We start from the raw sequence: 17,626 nt of genomic DNA, 5'->3' as shown, positions 1-17,626 counted from the left end.
TACCACAGATACAGGTACCAAAGAGCCAGGTACACATGAAACAACAGCCATCAATACAGCTACCACAGATACAGGTACCAAAGAGCCAGGTACACATGAAACAACAGCCATCAATACAGCTACCACAGATACAGGTACCAAAGAGCCAGGTACACATGAAACAACAGCCATCAATACAGCTACCACAGATACAGGTACCAAAGAGCCAGATACACATGAAACAACAGCCATCAATACAGCTACCACAGATACAGGTACCAAAGAGCCAGGTACACATGAAACAACAGCCATCAATACAGCTACCACAGATACAGGTACCAAAGAGCCAGGTACACATGAAACAACAGCCATCAATACAGGTACCAAAGAGCCAGGTACACATGAAACAACAGCCATCAATACAGCTACCACAGATACAGGTACCAAAGAGCCAGGTACACATGAAACAACAGCCATCAATACAGCCACCACAGATACAGGTACCAAAGAGCCAGGTACACATGAAACAACAGCCATCAATACAGCTACCACAGATACAGGTACACATGAAACAACAGCCATCAATACAGCTACCACAGATACAGGTACCAAAGAGCCAGGTACACATGAAACAACAGCCATCAATACAGCTACCACAGATACAGGTACCAAAGAGCCAGGTACACATGAAACAACAGCCATCAATACAGCTACCACAGATACAGGTACCAAAGAGCCAGGTACACATGAAACAACAGCCATCAATACAGCTACCACAGATACAGGTACCAAAGAGCCAGGTACACATGAAACAACAGCCATCAATACAGCTACCACAGATACAGGTACCAAAGAGCCAGGTACACATGAAACAACAGCCATCAATACAGTTACCACAGATACAGTTACCAAAGAGCCAGGTACACATGAAACAACAGCCATCAATACAGCTACCACAGATACAGGTACCAAAGAGCCAGGTACACATGAAACAACAGCCATCAATACAGCTACCACAGATACAGGTACCAAAGAGCCAGGTACACATGAAACAACAGCCATCAATACAGCTACCACAGATACAGGTACCAAAGAGCCAGGTACACATGAAACAACAGCCATCAATACAGCTACCACAGATACAGGTACCAAAGAGCCAGGTACACATGAAACAACAGCCATCAATACAGCTACCACAGATACAGGTACCAAAGAGCCAGGTACACATGAAACAACAGCCATCAATACAGCCACCACAGATACAGGTACCAAAGAGCCAGGTACACATGAAACAACAGCCATCAATACAGGTACCAAAGAGCCAGGTACACATGAAACAACAGCCATCAATACAGGTACCACAGATACAGGTACCAAAGAGCCAGGTACACATGAAACAACAGCCATCAATACAGGTACCACAGATACAGGTACCAAAGAGCCAGGTACACATGAAACAACAGCCATCAATACAGGTACCACAGATACAGGTACCAAAGAGCCAGGTACACATGAAACAACAGCCATCAATACAGGTACCAAAGAGCCAGGTACACATGAAACAACAGCCATCAATACAGCTACCACAGATACAGGTACCAAAGAGCCAGGTACACATGAAACAACAGCCATCAATACAGCTACCACAGATACAGTTACCAAAGAGCCAGGTACACATGAAACAACAGCCATCAATACAGGTACCAAAGAGCCAGGTACACATGAAACAACAGCCATCAATACAGTTACCACAGATACAGGTACCAAAGAGCCAGGTACACATGAAACAACAGCCATCAATACAGTTACCACAGATACAGGTACCAAAGAGCCAGGTACACATGAAACAACAGCCATCAATACAGCTACCACAGATACAGGTACCAAAGAGCCAGGTACACATGAAACAACAGCCATCAATACAGCTACCACAGATACAGGTACCAAAGAGCCAGGAACACATGAAACAACAGCCATCAATACAGCTACCACAGATACAGGTACCAAAGAGCCAGGTACACATGAAACAACAGCCATCAATACAGCTACCACAGATACAGTTACCAAAGAGCCAGGTACACATGAAACAACAGCCATCAATACAGGTACCAAAGAGCCAGGTACCAAAGAGCCAGGTACACATGAAACAACAGCCATCAATACAGCTACCACAGATACAGGTACCAAAGAGCCAGGTACACATGAAACAACAGCCATCAATACAGCTACCACAGATACAGGTACCAAAGAGCCAGGTACACATGAAACAACAGCCATCAATACAGCTACCACAGATACAGGTACCAAAGAGCCAGGTACACATGAAACAACAGCCATCAATACAGCTACCACAGATACAGGTACCAAAGAGCCAGATACACATGAAACAACAGCCATCAATACAGCTACCACAGATACAGGTACCAAAGAGCCAGGTACACATGAAACAACAGCCATCAATACAGCTACCACAGATACAGGTACCAAAGAGCCAGGTACACATGAAACAACAGCCATCAATACAGCTACCACAGATACAGGTACCAAAGAGCCAGGTACACATGAAACAACAGCCATCAATACAGCTACCACAGATACAGGTACCAAAGAGCCAGGTACACATGAAACAACAGCCATCAATACAGTTACCACAGATACAGGTACCAAAGAGCCAGGTACACATGAAACAACAGCCATCAATACAGCTACCACAGATACAGGTACCAAAGAGCCAGGTACACATGAAACAACAGCCATCAATACAGCTACCACAGATACAGGTACCAAAGAGCCAGGTACACATGAAACAACAGCCATCAATACAGCTACCACAGATACAGGTACCAAAGAGCCAGGTACACATGAAACAACAGCCATCAATACAGCCACCACAGATACAGGTACCAAAGAGCCAGGTACACATGAAACAACAGCCATCAATACAGCTACCACAGATACAGGTACCAAAGAGCCAGGTACACATGAAACAACAGCCATCAATACAGCTACCACAGATACAGTTACCAAAGAGCCAGGTACACATGAAACAACAGCCATCAATACAGCTACCACAGATACAGGTACCAAAGAGCCAGGTACACATGAAACAACAGCCATCAATACAGCTACCACAGATACAGGTACCAAAGAGCCAGGTACACATGAAACAACAGCCATCAATACAGCTACCACAGATACAGGTACCAAAGAGCCAGGTACACATGAAACAACAGCCATCAATACAGCTACCACAGATACAGGTACCAAAGAGCCAGGTACACATGAAACAACAGCCATCAATACAGGTACCACAGATACAGGTACCAAAGAGCCAGGTACACATGAAACAACAGCCATCAATACAGCTACCACAGATACAGGTACCAAAGACAGTGAGACCACAGGTACAGGGATCACAAAGTCCACCATCCCACCAACTGGTCAGACCTCTCTCCCGGTAACTGAGGGTAGTACCCTGTCTTCAACACCCCTCGCCGCTACTACAAGGGGCCCTGAGACCTCTCTCCCAGTGACCGATGGCTCCACGTCCTCATCCCCCACCGCTACCATTACAGGGAGCCCTCATACAGACAAAACCACTGGAACAGAGGGGACTACCGATTCTACAACCACAGCTGGCACTCCAGCTTCGCCCCCCACCTCCAGCTCTTCCTCCAGCCCACCCTCTCCAGGCTCTACCCAAACCCCAGGCAGCAGCACTGCTGCCCCCGTAGACACCTCCACCACCACCCCTTCCCCCTCTCCCACCATCACACCTACAGGAGGTATGCTTTGAAATGTAATAGTCCGTGTCATATGTTGTAAACATGGTTTGATCTGTGTTATGTCTGAAGGAGAACTAAATACAGTGCCGCAAACTGATTAAAAACAAAGATATTATCTTCACTGTGAGATGTTAATCCATGTTGAAACTTCCTTTCTAGTTTGATCTTTGTTATGTCTTCCCTTCTTTTTTTTTAACCACAGAAACCCATGGGCAACCAACGAGCAAAACTAGTGAGAGCCCTCTTCCTCCTTTCCACACCTCGACCTCCCCTACCGGTGGAAGCACCACCCAGCCAGAGTCAGCCGTCACTGCTGCCCCCTCCCTGCCTCCACCCATCTCCATAGTGTGTCCCTCCACTCCCTGTCCGTTTGATAGCATCTGTCTCAACGGCACCTGCCAGTGTGTGTCTGGGACCTTCCTCTTAGAGGGCCGCTGTGTACAAGGTTAGTGCTAGTTGTTGGTGTTATGATCAAGACAACGATGGTGATGATGCTGAGGATTACAAGGATAAATGGTGATGATGATGACTCCTTTTTTGACTCCTTTTTTTCCCCCCTTCATTTTCAGCCCGAGTGTTCTCTGGAGACCTGCATCTCAACCAGACATTTCAGGCTGAAATGAGCAACCGGTCATCAGAGATATTTCAGCGAACAGCAGCCAGGATCTCAGAGGCAGTAGGTCCCTGAGTCACAACGCCCAGTAGTTACAGTGTATTCTCCTCTCAGAGCCGACGGAGCGGGACAATAATCCTCTCTTATCTTGTTTTTAGCTGAGAAGAGCCTTGGAAAACGAGTCTGGGTACAGCCAGACTGATGTCGTGCTGCTGAGGTAGGGTTCCCTACGCTACATTGTCAAGAACGGTTGTTATCCAATGTGTAGCCCACCGTGCCCGACGTCATTTCAACACCTTTTCCACGTTGGTTCGACGTCCTTTCAGTGAGATAACGTGGGAACAACGTTCATTCAACCAGTGTGTGCCCAGTGGGATTTGTTGTGATGACCAGGACATTGGTTTGACCATACATTTTATCAGCTGGCTTATTATAATGGTGATTACGTATGGTCTTTGTGACCCTACAGGCAAGGCAGTGTGATAGCGACCGTGAACAACGTGTTTACACTAGGCTCCAGTGCCACCCAGACTTCGACCAATGGCGCTATAGAGAGAGCCATACATGCCTGTGTGTCGACCTGTGGGACCATACTGGAAAGAGCTGCATTTACCGGTGGGTACTGTGCATTACTGCTTCACCCTGTGTAGAAGGAGTGACCAGCAGGGAGATTCTTACTACCTGAGAGCTTGAACCATACTTTCTATTCATGGAAAATAGTAGATAGATACGCACTTTATTGTACCAGAGGAGAATGTAAATGCCAAACAACAGTGTAGAAGGTGTGGAAGCTACACCTGCATTGCTTGCTGTTTGGGGTTTTAGGCTGGGTTTCTGTACAGCACTTTGTGACATCAGCTGATGTAAGAAGGGCTTTATAAATACATTTGATTGATTGATTGATTGATAGATAGACAAATATACTGTCATTCTCATACTTTGTAGCCATTAAAAAGTCCCATAAAACATGATGTACCATCACCTAGTGTCACTATCCTGACTGGTGTTTCCCTATCCTTTTCCCAGCCACTGACCTATGTGATCAGACCCCCCAACCGTGTGATGTCCGCTCTACTACGTGCAAGTACAAAGAAGATGGAGTGACCAGATGCTCCTGTAAGGCTGGCTACATCAACAGCTTCTACTCAAACCGAAGCTGCACAGGTGAGTACAAACCCGTCTCCAATGGTTCTATCCTTATTGAAAGGTAATTCAAGATAGGACTCAGTGATTATATGTATTAGTAGTCTTTGTGGTTGTACGTACTGAGTGCATTGAAATGTTACACAAGACACAAGATAACAGCTTAGCTACTGTATAATAGAGCTGCTGAATACATTCCATTTGATAGAGAGAAAATATTAAAGGAGATACAAACAGACAGAGACAGACTCAGAGCAAGGTCGAGCGCACTTGGTTTAGCATCAGAGTGAAGAAAATGGGAAAGTTAGCATCAAAAGAATGCATTTGTATTCATTTAAATACTTTTGTGCGTGTGCGCGCGCATGCGTGTGCGTGTGCGTGCGCGCGTGCGCACGTGTGCGTGTGTGCGTGTATGCGTGTGTGTGTGTGTGTGTGTGTGTGTGTGTGTGTGTGTGTGTGTGTGTGTGTGTGTGTGTGTGTGTGTGTGTGTGTGTGTGTGTGTGTGTGTGTGTGTGTGTGTGTGTGAGAGAGAGAGAGAGAAAGATAGAAAGAGTGATTTTTATTGTTTATTTCACTCTTGTTTATTATCTACTTCACCAGCTTTGGCAATGCTAACATATGTATCCCATGCCAATAAAGCCCTTGAATTGAATTTAAATGAGAGAGAGAAAACACAAACAGACCCCACAGAGCCCCAGGACAGCAACACAATTAGACCCAAACAAATCATGAGAAAACAAAAAGATAATTACTTGACACATTGGAAATAATTAATTTAAAAAACAGAGCAAACTAGAATGCTAGTTGGCCATAAACAATGAATACACCATGGCAGAATACCTAACCACTGTGACTGACCCAAACTTAAGGAAAGCTTTGACTATGTACAGACTCGGTGAGCATAGCCTTGCTATTGGTAAAAGGCGGCTCAAGAGAAGACAGGCTATGTGCACATTGCACACAAAATGAGGTGGAAACTGAGCTGCACTTTCTAACCTCCTGCCAAATGTATGACCATATTAGAGACACATATTTCCCACAGATTACACAGATACACAATGAATTCGAAAACAAACCCAATTTTGATAAACTCCCATATCTATTGGGTGAAATACCACAGTGTGCCATCACAGCAGCAAGATTTGTGACCTGTTGCCACAAGAAAAGGGCAACCAGTGAAGAACAAACACCATTGTAAATACAACCCATATTTATGTTTATTTATTTTCCCTTTTGTACTTTAACTATTTGCACATAATATGACATTTGTAAGGTCTTTACTATTTTGGAACTTTTGTGAGTGTAATGTTTACAGTAAATTTATATTGTTTATTTCACTTTTGTTTATTATCTAGTTTACTTTCTTTTGGCACTGTTAACATATGTTTCCCATGTCAATAAAGCCCCTAACTTGAAAATTAAAACTGAAATTGAATTGAGAGAGAGAGAGAGAGAGAGAGAGAAAGACAGAGAGAGGGTCAAGTGCTGTGTAGACGTTTCTCCTCTCTGACCCATGGCACTACAGTATATATCTCTTTAATGTATTCGTCGGCAAAGGGGGTGTTGCCATGGTAACCAGTTGAAGAATCATGGCCGCTATCTGCCGAGCCAGGGGCTGGATTACTTTTGTCCAGCAGGGAAGTTATGGGTTGGGGAGAACTACTAAACATAGATGACTCCGTTCCCCACAGGCCCCGTGTTAAACTACACATACTGTATAGCCTTCACCAAGCTTCACCTGTTCTTTCCTGTGATAGCGGCGCTACAGCACACAGAGTGGGTGTTCAGATCACAGTGTTCCCATGTTAGTTCCTCTCTGTGAAACGGTGACATCACTGTCTCCATAGAGATCCTGTGAGTCACATGGTTCTATATGTAATTCTATGGCTGTCTCTCACCTATGTTTCCTCTTTCTCCATAGCCTGTCCCAGTGGTCAACGGTCAGAGGGAGACACATGTGTGCCGTGAGTATTTTATTTGAATCTCTTTTTGTTTGGTTGAGACAGGCAGAGTTCCCCTGTTGAGAATGCATTAAAGCATCGTAGATAGCTGCAAGTCTAGTGCCCCCTTGTGCCGTTACTGTGTAATTGCACCAGGAACTACTGTCACCTAAAACAATGTATTGTGGTCAGATGATATGAAATGTGTATCATGTTTGCTATTATTGTTCTGTTCCAGATGCACGTTTGGCTACGCTGGATTCAACTGCGCTGACTGTAAGTTGGACTAAAGTTCCTCTTACTGAACCAAATGGGTCCAGAGATGTGCTAAAAGTTAGTGTGGTGTTTGTATTTCCTTGTTATCTGAAGTGTCTTCATGTGTGTATCTCTCTCTGTGTAGCGGCTCTGTTGGCAGTGGTGGTCATCGCCTGTGTACTGGGGGGAGTCCTCCTCATCATGCTGCTGGCCCTGCTTGCATACTGCTGCTGGTAAGAATATAACACCCTTTTCTCCTCTCCCCTCTCCTCTCCTGTCCCGTCTCTCCTCTCCCTCCTCTCCTCTCCCTTCTCTCTTCTCCCTCCTCTCCTCTCCCTCCTCTCCCTTCTCTCCTGTCCGTCCTCTCCCTCCTCTCCTCTCCTCTCCCTTCTCTCCTCTCTGTCCTCTCCCTCCTCTCCCTCCTCTCCTCTCCCTTCTTTCCTTTCCGTCCTTTCCCTTCTCTCCTCTCCGTACTCTCCCTCCTCTCCTCTCTGTACTCTCCCTCCTCTCCTCTCCCTCCTTTCCCTCCTCTCCCTCCTCTCCCTTCTCTCCTCTCCGTCCTCTCCCTCCCCCTCCTCTCGCTTCTCTACTCTCTGTCCTCTCCATTCTCTCCTCTCCATCCTCTCCCTCCTCTCCTCTCCCTTCGCTTCTCTCCGTTCTCTCCCTCCTCTCCTCTCCTCTCCTCTCCTCTACCTCCTCTCCTCTCCTCTCCTCTCCTCTCCTCTCCTCTCCTCTACCTTCTCTCCTGCGAAGCCCTAACCTCCATTCACACTGGCCCTCATCAGAGGCCTTACCACCCTCCTCTAACCATTACTCTGTCAAGTGTTAGCTGCACCCCTGGCTCTACACCCACCCTACAAAATATTGGCGTCTCACCACAATGTATCTTCAGAGAGACTTACCGATATAGGGCTGTGCATTTACATTGTCCTATCTGTGTGTCTCGGAGGTACCGGTCGCAGTCGGTGAAGAAGCCTTCAGCAGAGTTCAGCAGCCCGTACCCTGTGGAGGACTTCCAGGGCCCCTGGTCCACCACCCAGGGCATCACCCGAATCCCCCGGGCCAGCACCAACTGGGACTCAGCCCCCATGGAGATGACCGAGGGGGGCAGCACACACACCCTGTTTGACATGAAGCCCCAAACCAACGGAGCGGTGAGTCCCTTGTGATTAAGCCTGTGTTCTTCTGGCCTAATGGATTCTAGACCAGATAAACCTCCTGCTTGTGCATTGCCCCAAATTGTAATTGTCCTGTCTGCTTTCCTCTCCCTGCGCTAACTCAAAGATCTTCTCTGTCTTGTGGGACATATTTAAGATGTTTTGAGGTTTTGTCTCCTTAAATGCTGTGATGCTACTTGTTATTTAACTCCTATATTACGCGGCAAAATCGTACGTAATATTTGATTTGCTTTTTGTGCTACGACTGTAGCTGTCATGGTAGAGAGTGTTGACGTTTGCTAGTTAGTTAGCATGTATGTGCTCCCTCCCTTCCTTGCCTGACTCCCGGTGTGTTGCTTTAGGGATTCCACATCCTGCCTAAACGGGGAAAGAAGGTAAGGTTCTAAGTCTAGTAATGCTTTGCTTTCCCTCTCCTTACTAATCAAGCCTATAACCTCTGCTGACGATTTTACTAAACCTACCCTGTCCTTTGAGCTGGTGATGGGAGAGACCGAAACTTCATGAAAAATTGATGGAACCGTCAATAGCTTCCAATACCTTATGTGATCCACTTGTTTTAGGAGGAAAATAATTTGTATTTGAATAGTTTCAATAGTTCAAAATATACCGGGAACACAAACGTTCATGAATGGTCAGTTTTGTCATCTTAATTTCATGTATGTTGCTGTTTGATTTGTGCTTTTGTGTGTGTGTCTGCATGTATCTGTGTGTGTGTGTGTGTGTGTGTGTGTGTGTGTGTGTGTGTGTGTGTGTGTGTGTGTGTGTGTGTGTGTGTGTGTGTGTGTGTGTGTGTGTGTGTGTGTGTGTGTGTGTGTGTGTGTGTGTGTGTGTGTGTGTCTAGCGCGATCTCTGACATTCCCGCCTGTCAATGTTTCAGACCGGGTCGTATGACCTGACCTCAGACAGCATGAACACGTTCAAGGGGAAGAACCAGTCTCGCTACTCCTACCTGATGCAGGGCCACGAGAACCCTTACTTCAAACCTGCAGATGAGAGGAGACCCGTATGAGAACCACAGTGACGTCTGGAGACAAGGGCCCGTTACTCACAAGTGTCTCCGAGCAGAAATGCTGACCTTTTTGCCTTCTTAAATTATAATGACTAAAAAGGGGAGACCTGATCCTAGATCAGCACTTCAGAGATGCTTTGTGAATATTTGCCGTTGAGAGGAGAGAAGGACGGGTTAGACTGAGAGAGGAGGGAAGGCTACAGGGAAGGTGGGGGCTATCGCGCAGGAATGGCTAACGATCAAATTGAGAAGTCACTGACTTCTAGTAACTCTGGGTATAGGTACATCCTCTCACTGTATTTGTGTTGAATTGTGTAAAACGTTTTCTTTTCATCAGGATGTTCGGATAGATGTCATGTACTGTCTAGGGCATCTGGAGTCATTCATGGTTTAATGACACAACTACAAGGGACTTGACAGCAGGCTTTTAAATATGTTCTTCTGGAATCCATTCTCAAAATCAGCTTTATGATTCAGAACGATTTGGAGTCCAACGTTCATTGACTTCACAGGGATTCACGTCAATAACTGACCCCACCAAAAAGGATTTTGCTCACTACAAATGTCATGGTTTACTTTTGAAACATTCCGTTCATCTGATCATAGTCTTTATCCTGTTCTGCAATACAAAGAGAGGATTCTGAACAAGATTTGGAACAAAAATATACACTGCTCAAAAAAATAAAGGCAACACTAAAATAACACATCCTAGATCTGAATGAATGAAACATTCTTATTAAATACTTTTTTCTTTACATAGTTGAATGTGCTGACAACAAAATCACACAAAAATTATCAATGGAAATCAAATGTATCAACCCATGGAGGTCTGGATTTGGAGTCACACTCAAAATTAAAGTGGAAAACCACACTACAGGCTGATCCAACTTTGATGTAATGTCCTTAAAACAAGCCAAAATGAGGCTCAGTAGTGTGTGTGGCCTCCACGTGCCTGTATGACCTCCCTACAACACCTGGGCATGCTCCTGATGAGGTGGCGGATGGTCTCCTGAGGGATCTCCTCCCAGACCTGGACTAAAGCATCCGCCAACTCCTGGACAGTCTGTGGTGCAACGTGGCGTTGGTGGATAGAGCGAGACATGTTGTCCCAGATGTGCTCAATTGGATTCAGGTCTGGGGAACGGGCGGGCCAGTCCATAGCATCAATGCCTTCCTCTTGCAGGAACTGCTGACACACTCCAGCCACATGAGGTCTAGCATTGTCTTGCATTAGAAAGAACCCAGGGCCAACTGCACCAGCATATGGTCTCACAAGGGGTCTGAGGATCTCATCTCGGTACCTAATGGCAGTCAGGCTACCTCTGGCGAGCACATGGAGGGCTGTGCGGCCCCTCAAAGAAATGCCACCCCACACCATGACTGACCCACCGCCAAACCGGTCATGCTGGAGGATGTTGCAGGCAGCCTCTGTCACGTCTGTCACATGTGCGTGTGAACCTGCTTTCATCTGTGAAGAGCACAGGGCGCCAGTGGCGAATTTGCCAATCTTGGTGTTCTCTGGCAAATGCCAAACGTCCTGCACGGTGTTGGGGTGTAAGCACAACCCCCACCTGTGGATGTCGGGCCCTCATACCACCCTCATGGAGTCTGTTTCTGACCGTTTGAGCAGACACATGCACATTTGTGGCCTGCTGGAGGTCATTTTGCAGGGCTCTGGCAGTGCTCCTCCTAATCCTCCTTGCACAAAGGCGGAGGTAGCGGTCCTGCTGCTGGGTTGTTGCCCTCCTACGGCCTCCTCCACGTCTCCTGATGTACTGGCCTGTCTCCTGGTAGCGCCTCCATGCTCTGGACACTACGCTGACAGACACAGCAAACCTTCTTGCCACAGCTCGCATTGATGTGCCATCCTGGATGAGCTGCACTACCTAAGCCACTTGTGTGGGTTGTAGACTCCGTCTCATGCTACCACTAGAGTGAAAGCACCGCCAGCATTCAAAAGTGACCAAAACATCAGCCAGGAAGCATAGGAACTGAGAAGTGGTCTGTGGTCACCACCTGCAGAACCACTCCTTTATTGGGGGTGTCTTGCTAATTGCCTATAATTTCCACCTTTTGTATATTCCATTTGCACAACAGCATGGGACATTTATTGTCAATCCGTGTTGCTTCCTAAGTGGACAGTTTGATTTCACAGAAGTGTGATTGACTTGGAGTGACATTGTGTTGTTTCAGTGTTCCCTTTATTTTTTTGACCAGTGTATATAAAATTATGTTTTATTTGTGTCCATTAGGCTGTGTTTAGACTGGCAGCCCAAATCATTATTTTTTCTCTTTTGAAAAATATCTGGTGTGAAAAGATCTGAAGACCAACTAGTTGGGGGGGGGGGAAAGGGTCAGAATTGGACTGCCTTAAACGCAGCCGTATTAAATGAAGAGTGAGCTGAATATAGCTTGTCACCGCCAGTAGTTGTCGCCATTGTTCAGGGTAAAGCGTTTCTTTTTTTTCTTTTTTTACAGTATCCTGGTACATTTAGTTACCTTGTATGTCTATGTCTTATTGAAGAGATTGCTGATATATTTTATTGAAGATTGGTCCTTCTGCATTGTAGTTTCTACGCTCTCACAATCAACATAGTATTTCAAAGTGATTCGTCTATTGCTAATTGCACTAAATTATGTATTTGTGTTTCACTACATGTGTTTTGTTTGGGTGGGGGGAATCATAGACACATTCTCAGTGAGAGCAAATTTATTTTTATATTTTTACTTTAGGATTGATTGTGTTTTCATGAGGAGAGATGTGTGTGTGAAGGAGCTGGATCCCTAGTTCAGGGGTTTATACAGTAAAGGGATATTTTGTATTAGTCTGGTCTGGAGCTGAGTAGACCTACTCTACAGTCTATTAGTCTGGCCTGGAGCTGAGTAGACCTACTCTACCGTCTATTAGTCTGGCCTGGAGCTGAGTAGACCTACTCTACAGTCTATTAGTCTGGCCTGGAGCTGAGTAGACCTACGCTACAGTCTATTAGTCTGGCCTGGAGCTGAGTAGACCTACGCTACAGTCTATTAGTCTGGTCTGGAGCTGAGTAGACCTACACTACAGTCTATTAGTCTGGCCTGGAGCTGAGTAGATCTACTCTATAGTCTATTAGTCAGCCTGGGGCTGAGTAGACCTACTCTACAGTCTATTAGTCTGGCCTGGAGCTGAGTAGACCTACACTACAGTCTATTAGTCTGGCCTGGAGCTGAGTAGATCTACTCTACAGTCTATTAGTCAGCCTGGAGCTGAGTAGACCTACTCTACAGTCTATTAGTCTGGCCTGGAGCTGAGTAGACCTACTCTACAGTCTATTAGTCTGGCCTGGAGCTGAGTAGACCTACTCTACAGTCTATTAGTCAGCCTGGGGCTGAGTAGACCTACTCTACAGTCTATTAGTCTGGCCTGGAGCTGAGTAGACCTACACTACAGTCTATTAGTCTGGCCTGGAGCTGAGTAGATCTACTCTACAGTCTATTAGTCAGCCTGGAGCTGAGTAGACCTACTCTACAGTCTATTAGTCTGGCCTGGAGCTGAGTAGACCTACATCCTCTGCTATTAGTACCTTCCCCGCTGAAGCTGCCTGCATCTGCAAACGTGCCTGTTTTGATTGGTCTTTTTGAAGAATAGGAAAATTATGCAAAAAAAACTCTCGACAAAGCTTGTTCTCAGATGTGCCAATTACAATGTCTATACACTTCCGCAAAAATATGATGTTAATGGAAGTCTCATATGTCTGTGTGTGTTTGTGAGTATGTGTCTTGTGCACAATTTTCTAAATGTATGTACAACTTTTGTAAATGAAACGTCTTACTGCAGAGAATGATGTAAGTGCGATGAAAATATATACATTCGAACACACAACATGACTTTGCCTTACATTATCATGCAGAAACATTTCGTTCATAAACATTAGTGCATGTATCTGTGTATAGTCCACAGGTTACAAAGGAAATTCGTCTTTTTTGCTCTAATCCCAACAACTTCGCTAGATAACCAACAAACACATGACACACATTGTCGAAAGGAGGACCGGGGTCAGTCAGTCGCAGTGCAGAGCCCGTGGAGCCATGCCTACTACACTTTAATCAAGTCTGAGGAATTAGGAAATCCTGTGATGTCAGCCTCCAATTTAACTCATTTCATAGATGGAAGAACAGAGCTCTATGTTAGTGCTGGTCATCCACGGTAACACAGGGTGTAGCAGAGGGAGGTGCAGTGGATTTGGATTTAGCCCATATGGACAGAGTTAGAATGGCCCATCCTGCTGGTCCAAATAAATCTCCACTAAATTCATCAGAGGGTAGAGGCTCTGCTCTGACCCTTGTTTAGGAAGAGTGCACTGCAGATGCCAGATGTGCTTTCATGGAGATGTCATAGCAATGCTATCAGATACTGTACTTATTTGGTGTGAGACAACTCATCCTCGATCCAGATTCGGAATATAGAGAGAAGGGAGAGGGACGGAGGACGGATCACCCTTTTAAGGATCAAGCGATTCACTCAAACGTGAGCAGAGCAACTTCCTGCACTGATATTAATGCTTCTCGGGTTTTCTACCTTCTGTTCGTTCAGAATGGTTTGCGTTTCTTCACACGGAAATGAGGAAGTGCAGTGAAAAAACAACATCTGCTGTGGTGAGCGTCAGGTTCCAACTAACAGACGCTACCTATAAATTCATTTGGCAGTTTTGTTTATGCTCTTTTTTTCAGGAATACATTTGGACTGAATTTCCCACATGACTTCAATCTGCAGTCTGCACCAGCCGCAGCAGTGATGTAGGCCTACAAAATGCATTTTACACCAGTCTATAAAAACCTGACTGGGTCGCCACACCAACCACAGTGTGAAGGAGGTCCTTCCCTACACATAGCCATTCATGTTATTGTTATTCTCACAGCGTTTCAACTAGCATCCCTTTATTACACCGGCTGTACTACCTAGGTTCTGTCCCAAAAGGCACTATATTCCCTTCACGGTGCACTATTTCTGGCGAGGGCCCATAGGTACAGGTCCAGATAAATACAAAAAACAACCAGAAATCCTACATCTGTAGGGGATGTTTTCAGACAGGACATTATTCTCTTATTGTGAACATTCTCCTTTTCTCTTCCCACTCTCACTGGCCCTGGCTCTGAGAAAGAGCTCCCAGAAGGCCGTTGGCCGTGCTGAAGAGGTTGATGGGAGAAGAGCCATCTGTGATCAGGGTTGACTTCAAACTACTACCATGCCCCGTTTAAGTGTCAAGACAAAAGTTTTAAGTGCCTTTAAACGGGGCATGGTAGTAGTTTGAAGTCAACCCTGATCACAGACGGCTCTTCTCCCATCAACCTCTTCAGCACGGCCAACGGCCTTCTGGGAGCTCTCTCATTTTGCCCATAGGGCCCATTTGGGACACAACCATTGTCACCCAGGATGGCCTGCTGCCCTGGTCTAACCTCTCAAGAGGCCTGCTGTGGGAAGAGGAATGCCTGTGAATATTTGGCAAGCAGAGTGATGTTAAGGCATTAGGACTTAGAGTCGGATCCTCATATGCTCTTAAAGGCAAACAGGGATTCAGACTGGTGCTGGTAATGCTGGCTTTGTGAGGTCTTAATCTTGGCTAGTGGGGCACCAAAGCACACACAGAAACCCACAAACACAGAGGGGGCTGAAATCAGGGGCTGGCATTTAAATCTCAATTTGTCTGTACGTGCATGCATGTGTGTGTTTTGTGTGTGTGTATCAGTGTGTGCATGTGTTAATCATTCTGTCCTGCAGCTTAACGTCCGTCCCTATTGGCATTCGTTTTAGGTTTTAACACCCTTCTGTCTGTAACTACACCCACACAAATCCTGCAGCCATAGCTCTCGTGAGTAGGCCCTATAGGAGAAAGCCCAGTACCTTCTGAAAGTATTCACACCCCTTGACTTTTTCCAGCCTGAATTTAAAATGGATAACATTTTGATTTTGTGTCGCTGGCCTACACAAAATACCCCATTACGTAAAAATGTAATTATGTCTTTCACTTTTTTTTTTTTACAAATTAATTAAAAATGAAAAGCTGAAATGTCTTGAGTCAATAAGTATTCAATCCCTTTGCTATGGCAAGCTTAAATAAGTTCAGGAGTAAACATTTTGCTTAAGCAGTCACAATGCCTCGCAAAGAAGGCCACCTATTGGCAGATGGGTAAAAATAATAAAAGCAAACATTGAATATCCCCTTGAGCATGGTAAAGTTATTAATTACACTTTGGAAGGTGTATCAATACACTCAGTCACTACAAAGATACAGGCGTCCTTCCTAACTCAGGGAAGGAAGGAAACCACTCAGGGATTTCACCATGAGGCTAACGGTGACTTTAAAACAGTTAAATAGTTTAATTTGGCTGTGATAGGAAAAAACTGAGGATGGATCAACAACATTGTAGTTACGCCACAATACTAACCTAAATAACAGAGTGAAAAGAATGAAGCCTGTACAGAATACAAAATAGTCCAAAACATGCATCCTGTTTGCAAAAAGTCAAACTGCAAAAAATGTGACAAAGAAATTAACTTTATGTTGTGAATACAAAGCGTAATGTTTAGAGCAAATTCAACACAACACATCACTGAGTACCACTCTTCATATTTTTAAGCATGGTGGTGGCTGCATCATGTTATGGGTATCCTTGTCATCGGAAAGGACTAGGGAGTTTTTTATGATAAAAATAATCGGATTAGAGCTAAGCACAAGCAAAATCCTAGAGGAAAACCTGTTTCAGTCTGCTTTACAACAGACACTGGGAGACTAATTTACCTTTCAGCAGGACAATAACCTTAAACACAAGGCTAAATATACACTGGCGTTGCTTACCAACACGACATTGAATGTTCCTGAGTGGCCTAGCTACAGTTTTAGTAAGTAGGCTTGAAAATCAATGACAAGACTTGAAAATGGCTGCCTAACAATGATCAACAGTCAACTTTGCAGAGCTTGAAGAACAGAATAATGGTCAAATATTGTTTAATCCAAGTGTGCAAAGCTCTTAGAGACCTACCCAGAAAGACTCACAGCTGTAATCGCTGCCAAAGTTGATTCTAACATGTATTGACTCAGGGGTGTGATGCGATTTTTCTGTATTTAATTTTCAATACATTTTGAAAAGATTTTGAAAAACATGTTTTCACTTCGATTTTTTTTTAAATTCAGGCTGTAACACAACAAAATATGGAATAAGTCAAGGGGTATGAATACTTTCTGAGGCACTGTACATGGAGATGCCTCATGCCATTTAGCCTACCTCAGCCCATCCCAGCCCATAGGCATATCCAGTTGAATTAGTGTCCGTGCGCTACACATCCCAGTCTTTTGACCCGCCGGAGCTGTGGGAATGGGTACGCAGTCCAACATCTATCGAGCCTGGAGCAACCAGAGCCAGGGCATCGTCTCGAGGAACGTCCCCTGCTCCTTTTGAAAGGCCTTCTACAGCTTCCTCTTCATGTGTTGAACCGATAAAGAGAGAAATTACCCAGAGATCCAGTCTGTCTCATTTAGTCAGACTCACACGGTGAGATAGAGCCGTGGTTTGAACATTTATCACACCACCACTGTCCCAGGGACATGGATTATCACGCCACTATCAGATGGACAGGGACTACATTCAAAACCCTATAGCAGGACCTCTATACCAGGCGGTGTCAAAGGATGTCCCTAAAAATGGTTTAAGACTCCAGCCACCCAAGTCATAGGCAAGTCGTAGAC

The 17,626-nt window shown here is 45.2% G+C and overlaps 1 protein-coding gene across 3 annotated transcripts; it reads left to right on the top strand.

The window, feature by feature from the left end:
* The first annotated feature begins 651 nt into the window (after positions 1-651).
* LOC129832943 (protein HEG homolog 1-like) lies at positions 652-13,764 on the top strand. Of its 3 annotated transcripts, XM_055897090.1 has the most exons (12): positions 652-3,764; positions 3,967-4,209; positions 4,334-4,440; positions 4,536-4,594; positions 4,847-4,992; positions 5,404-5,541; positions 7,442-7,484; positions 7,699-7,736; positions 7,861-7,948; positions 8,665-8,869; positions 9,235-9,267; positions 9,771-13,764. In XM_055897090.1, the coding sequence occupies exons 3-12, from the start codon at positions 4,384-4,386 to the stop codon at positions 9,900-9,902; spliced, it is 939 nt and encodes a 312-aa protein (XP_055753065.1). In that variant the 5' UTR covers positions 652-3,764; positions 3,967-4,209; positions 4,334-4,383; the 3' UTR covers positions 9,903-13,764. The 3 variants fall into 3 exon arrangements, 2 of the variants coding, with proteins under 2 accessions (XP_055753065.1, XP_055753066.1); XM_055897091.1 differs by lacking the exon at positions 9,235-9,267; XR_008756029.1 differs by lacking the exons at positions 4,847-4,992; positions 5,404-5,541; positions 7,442-7,484; ... (3 more) ...; positions 9,235-9,267; positions 9,771-13,764.
* Positions 13,765-17,626: the final 3,862 nt, after the last annotated feature.

Source organism: Salvelinus fontinalis, chromosome 34 (genome assembly GCF_029448725.1).
Source record: "Salvelinus fontinalis isolate EN_2023a chromosome 34, ASM2944872v1, whole genome shotgun sequence".
NCBI classification, from domain to species: Eukaryota; Metazoa; Chordata; class Actinopteri; order Salmoniformes; family Salmonidae; genus Salvelinus; species Salvelinus fontinalis.
The sequence above is the reverse complement of the archived record's forward strand: the minus strand, read 5'-3'. Positions and strand labels throughout refer to the sequence as shown.

Coding starts and splice junctions, on each gene's coding strand:
- LOC129832943 (XM_055897090.1), top strand. CDS start 4,384: ATGAGCAACCGGTCATCAGAGATATTTCAGCGAACAGCAGCCAGGATC. Junction 4,595..4,846: donor ACTGATGTCGTGCTGCTGAG/GTAGGGTTCCCT, acceptor GTGACCCTACAG/GCAAGGCAGTGTGATAGCGA. Junction 5,542..7,441: donor CTCAAACCGAAGCTGCACAG/GTGAGTACAAAC, acceptor CTTTCTCCATAG/CCTGTCCCAGTGGTCAACGG.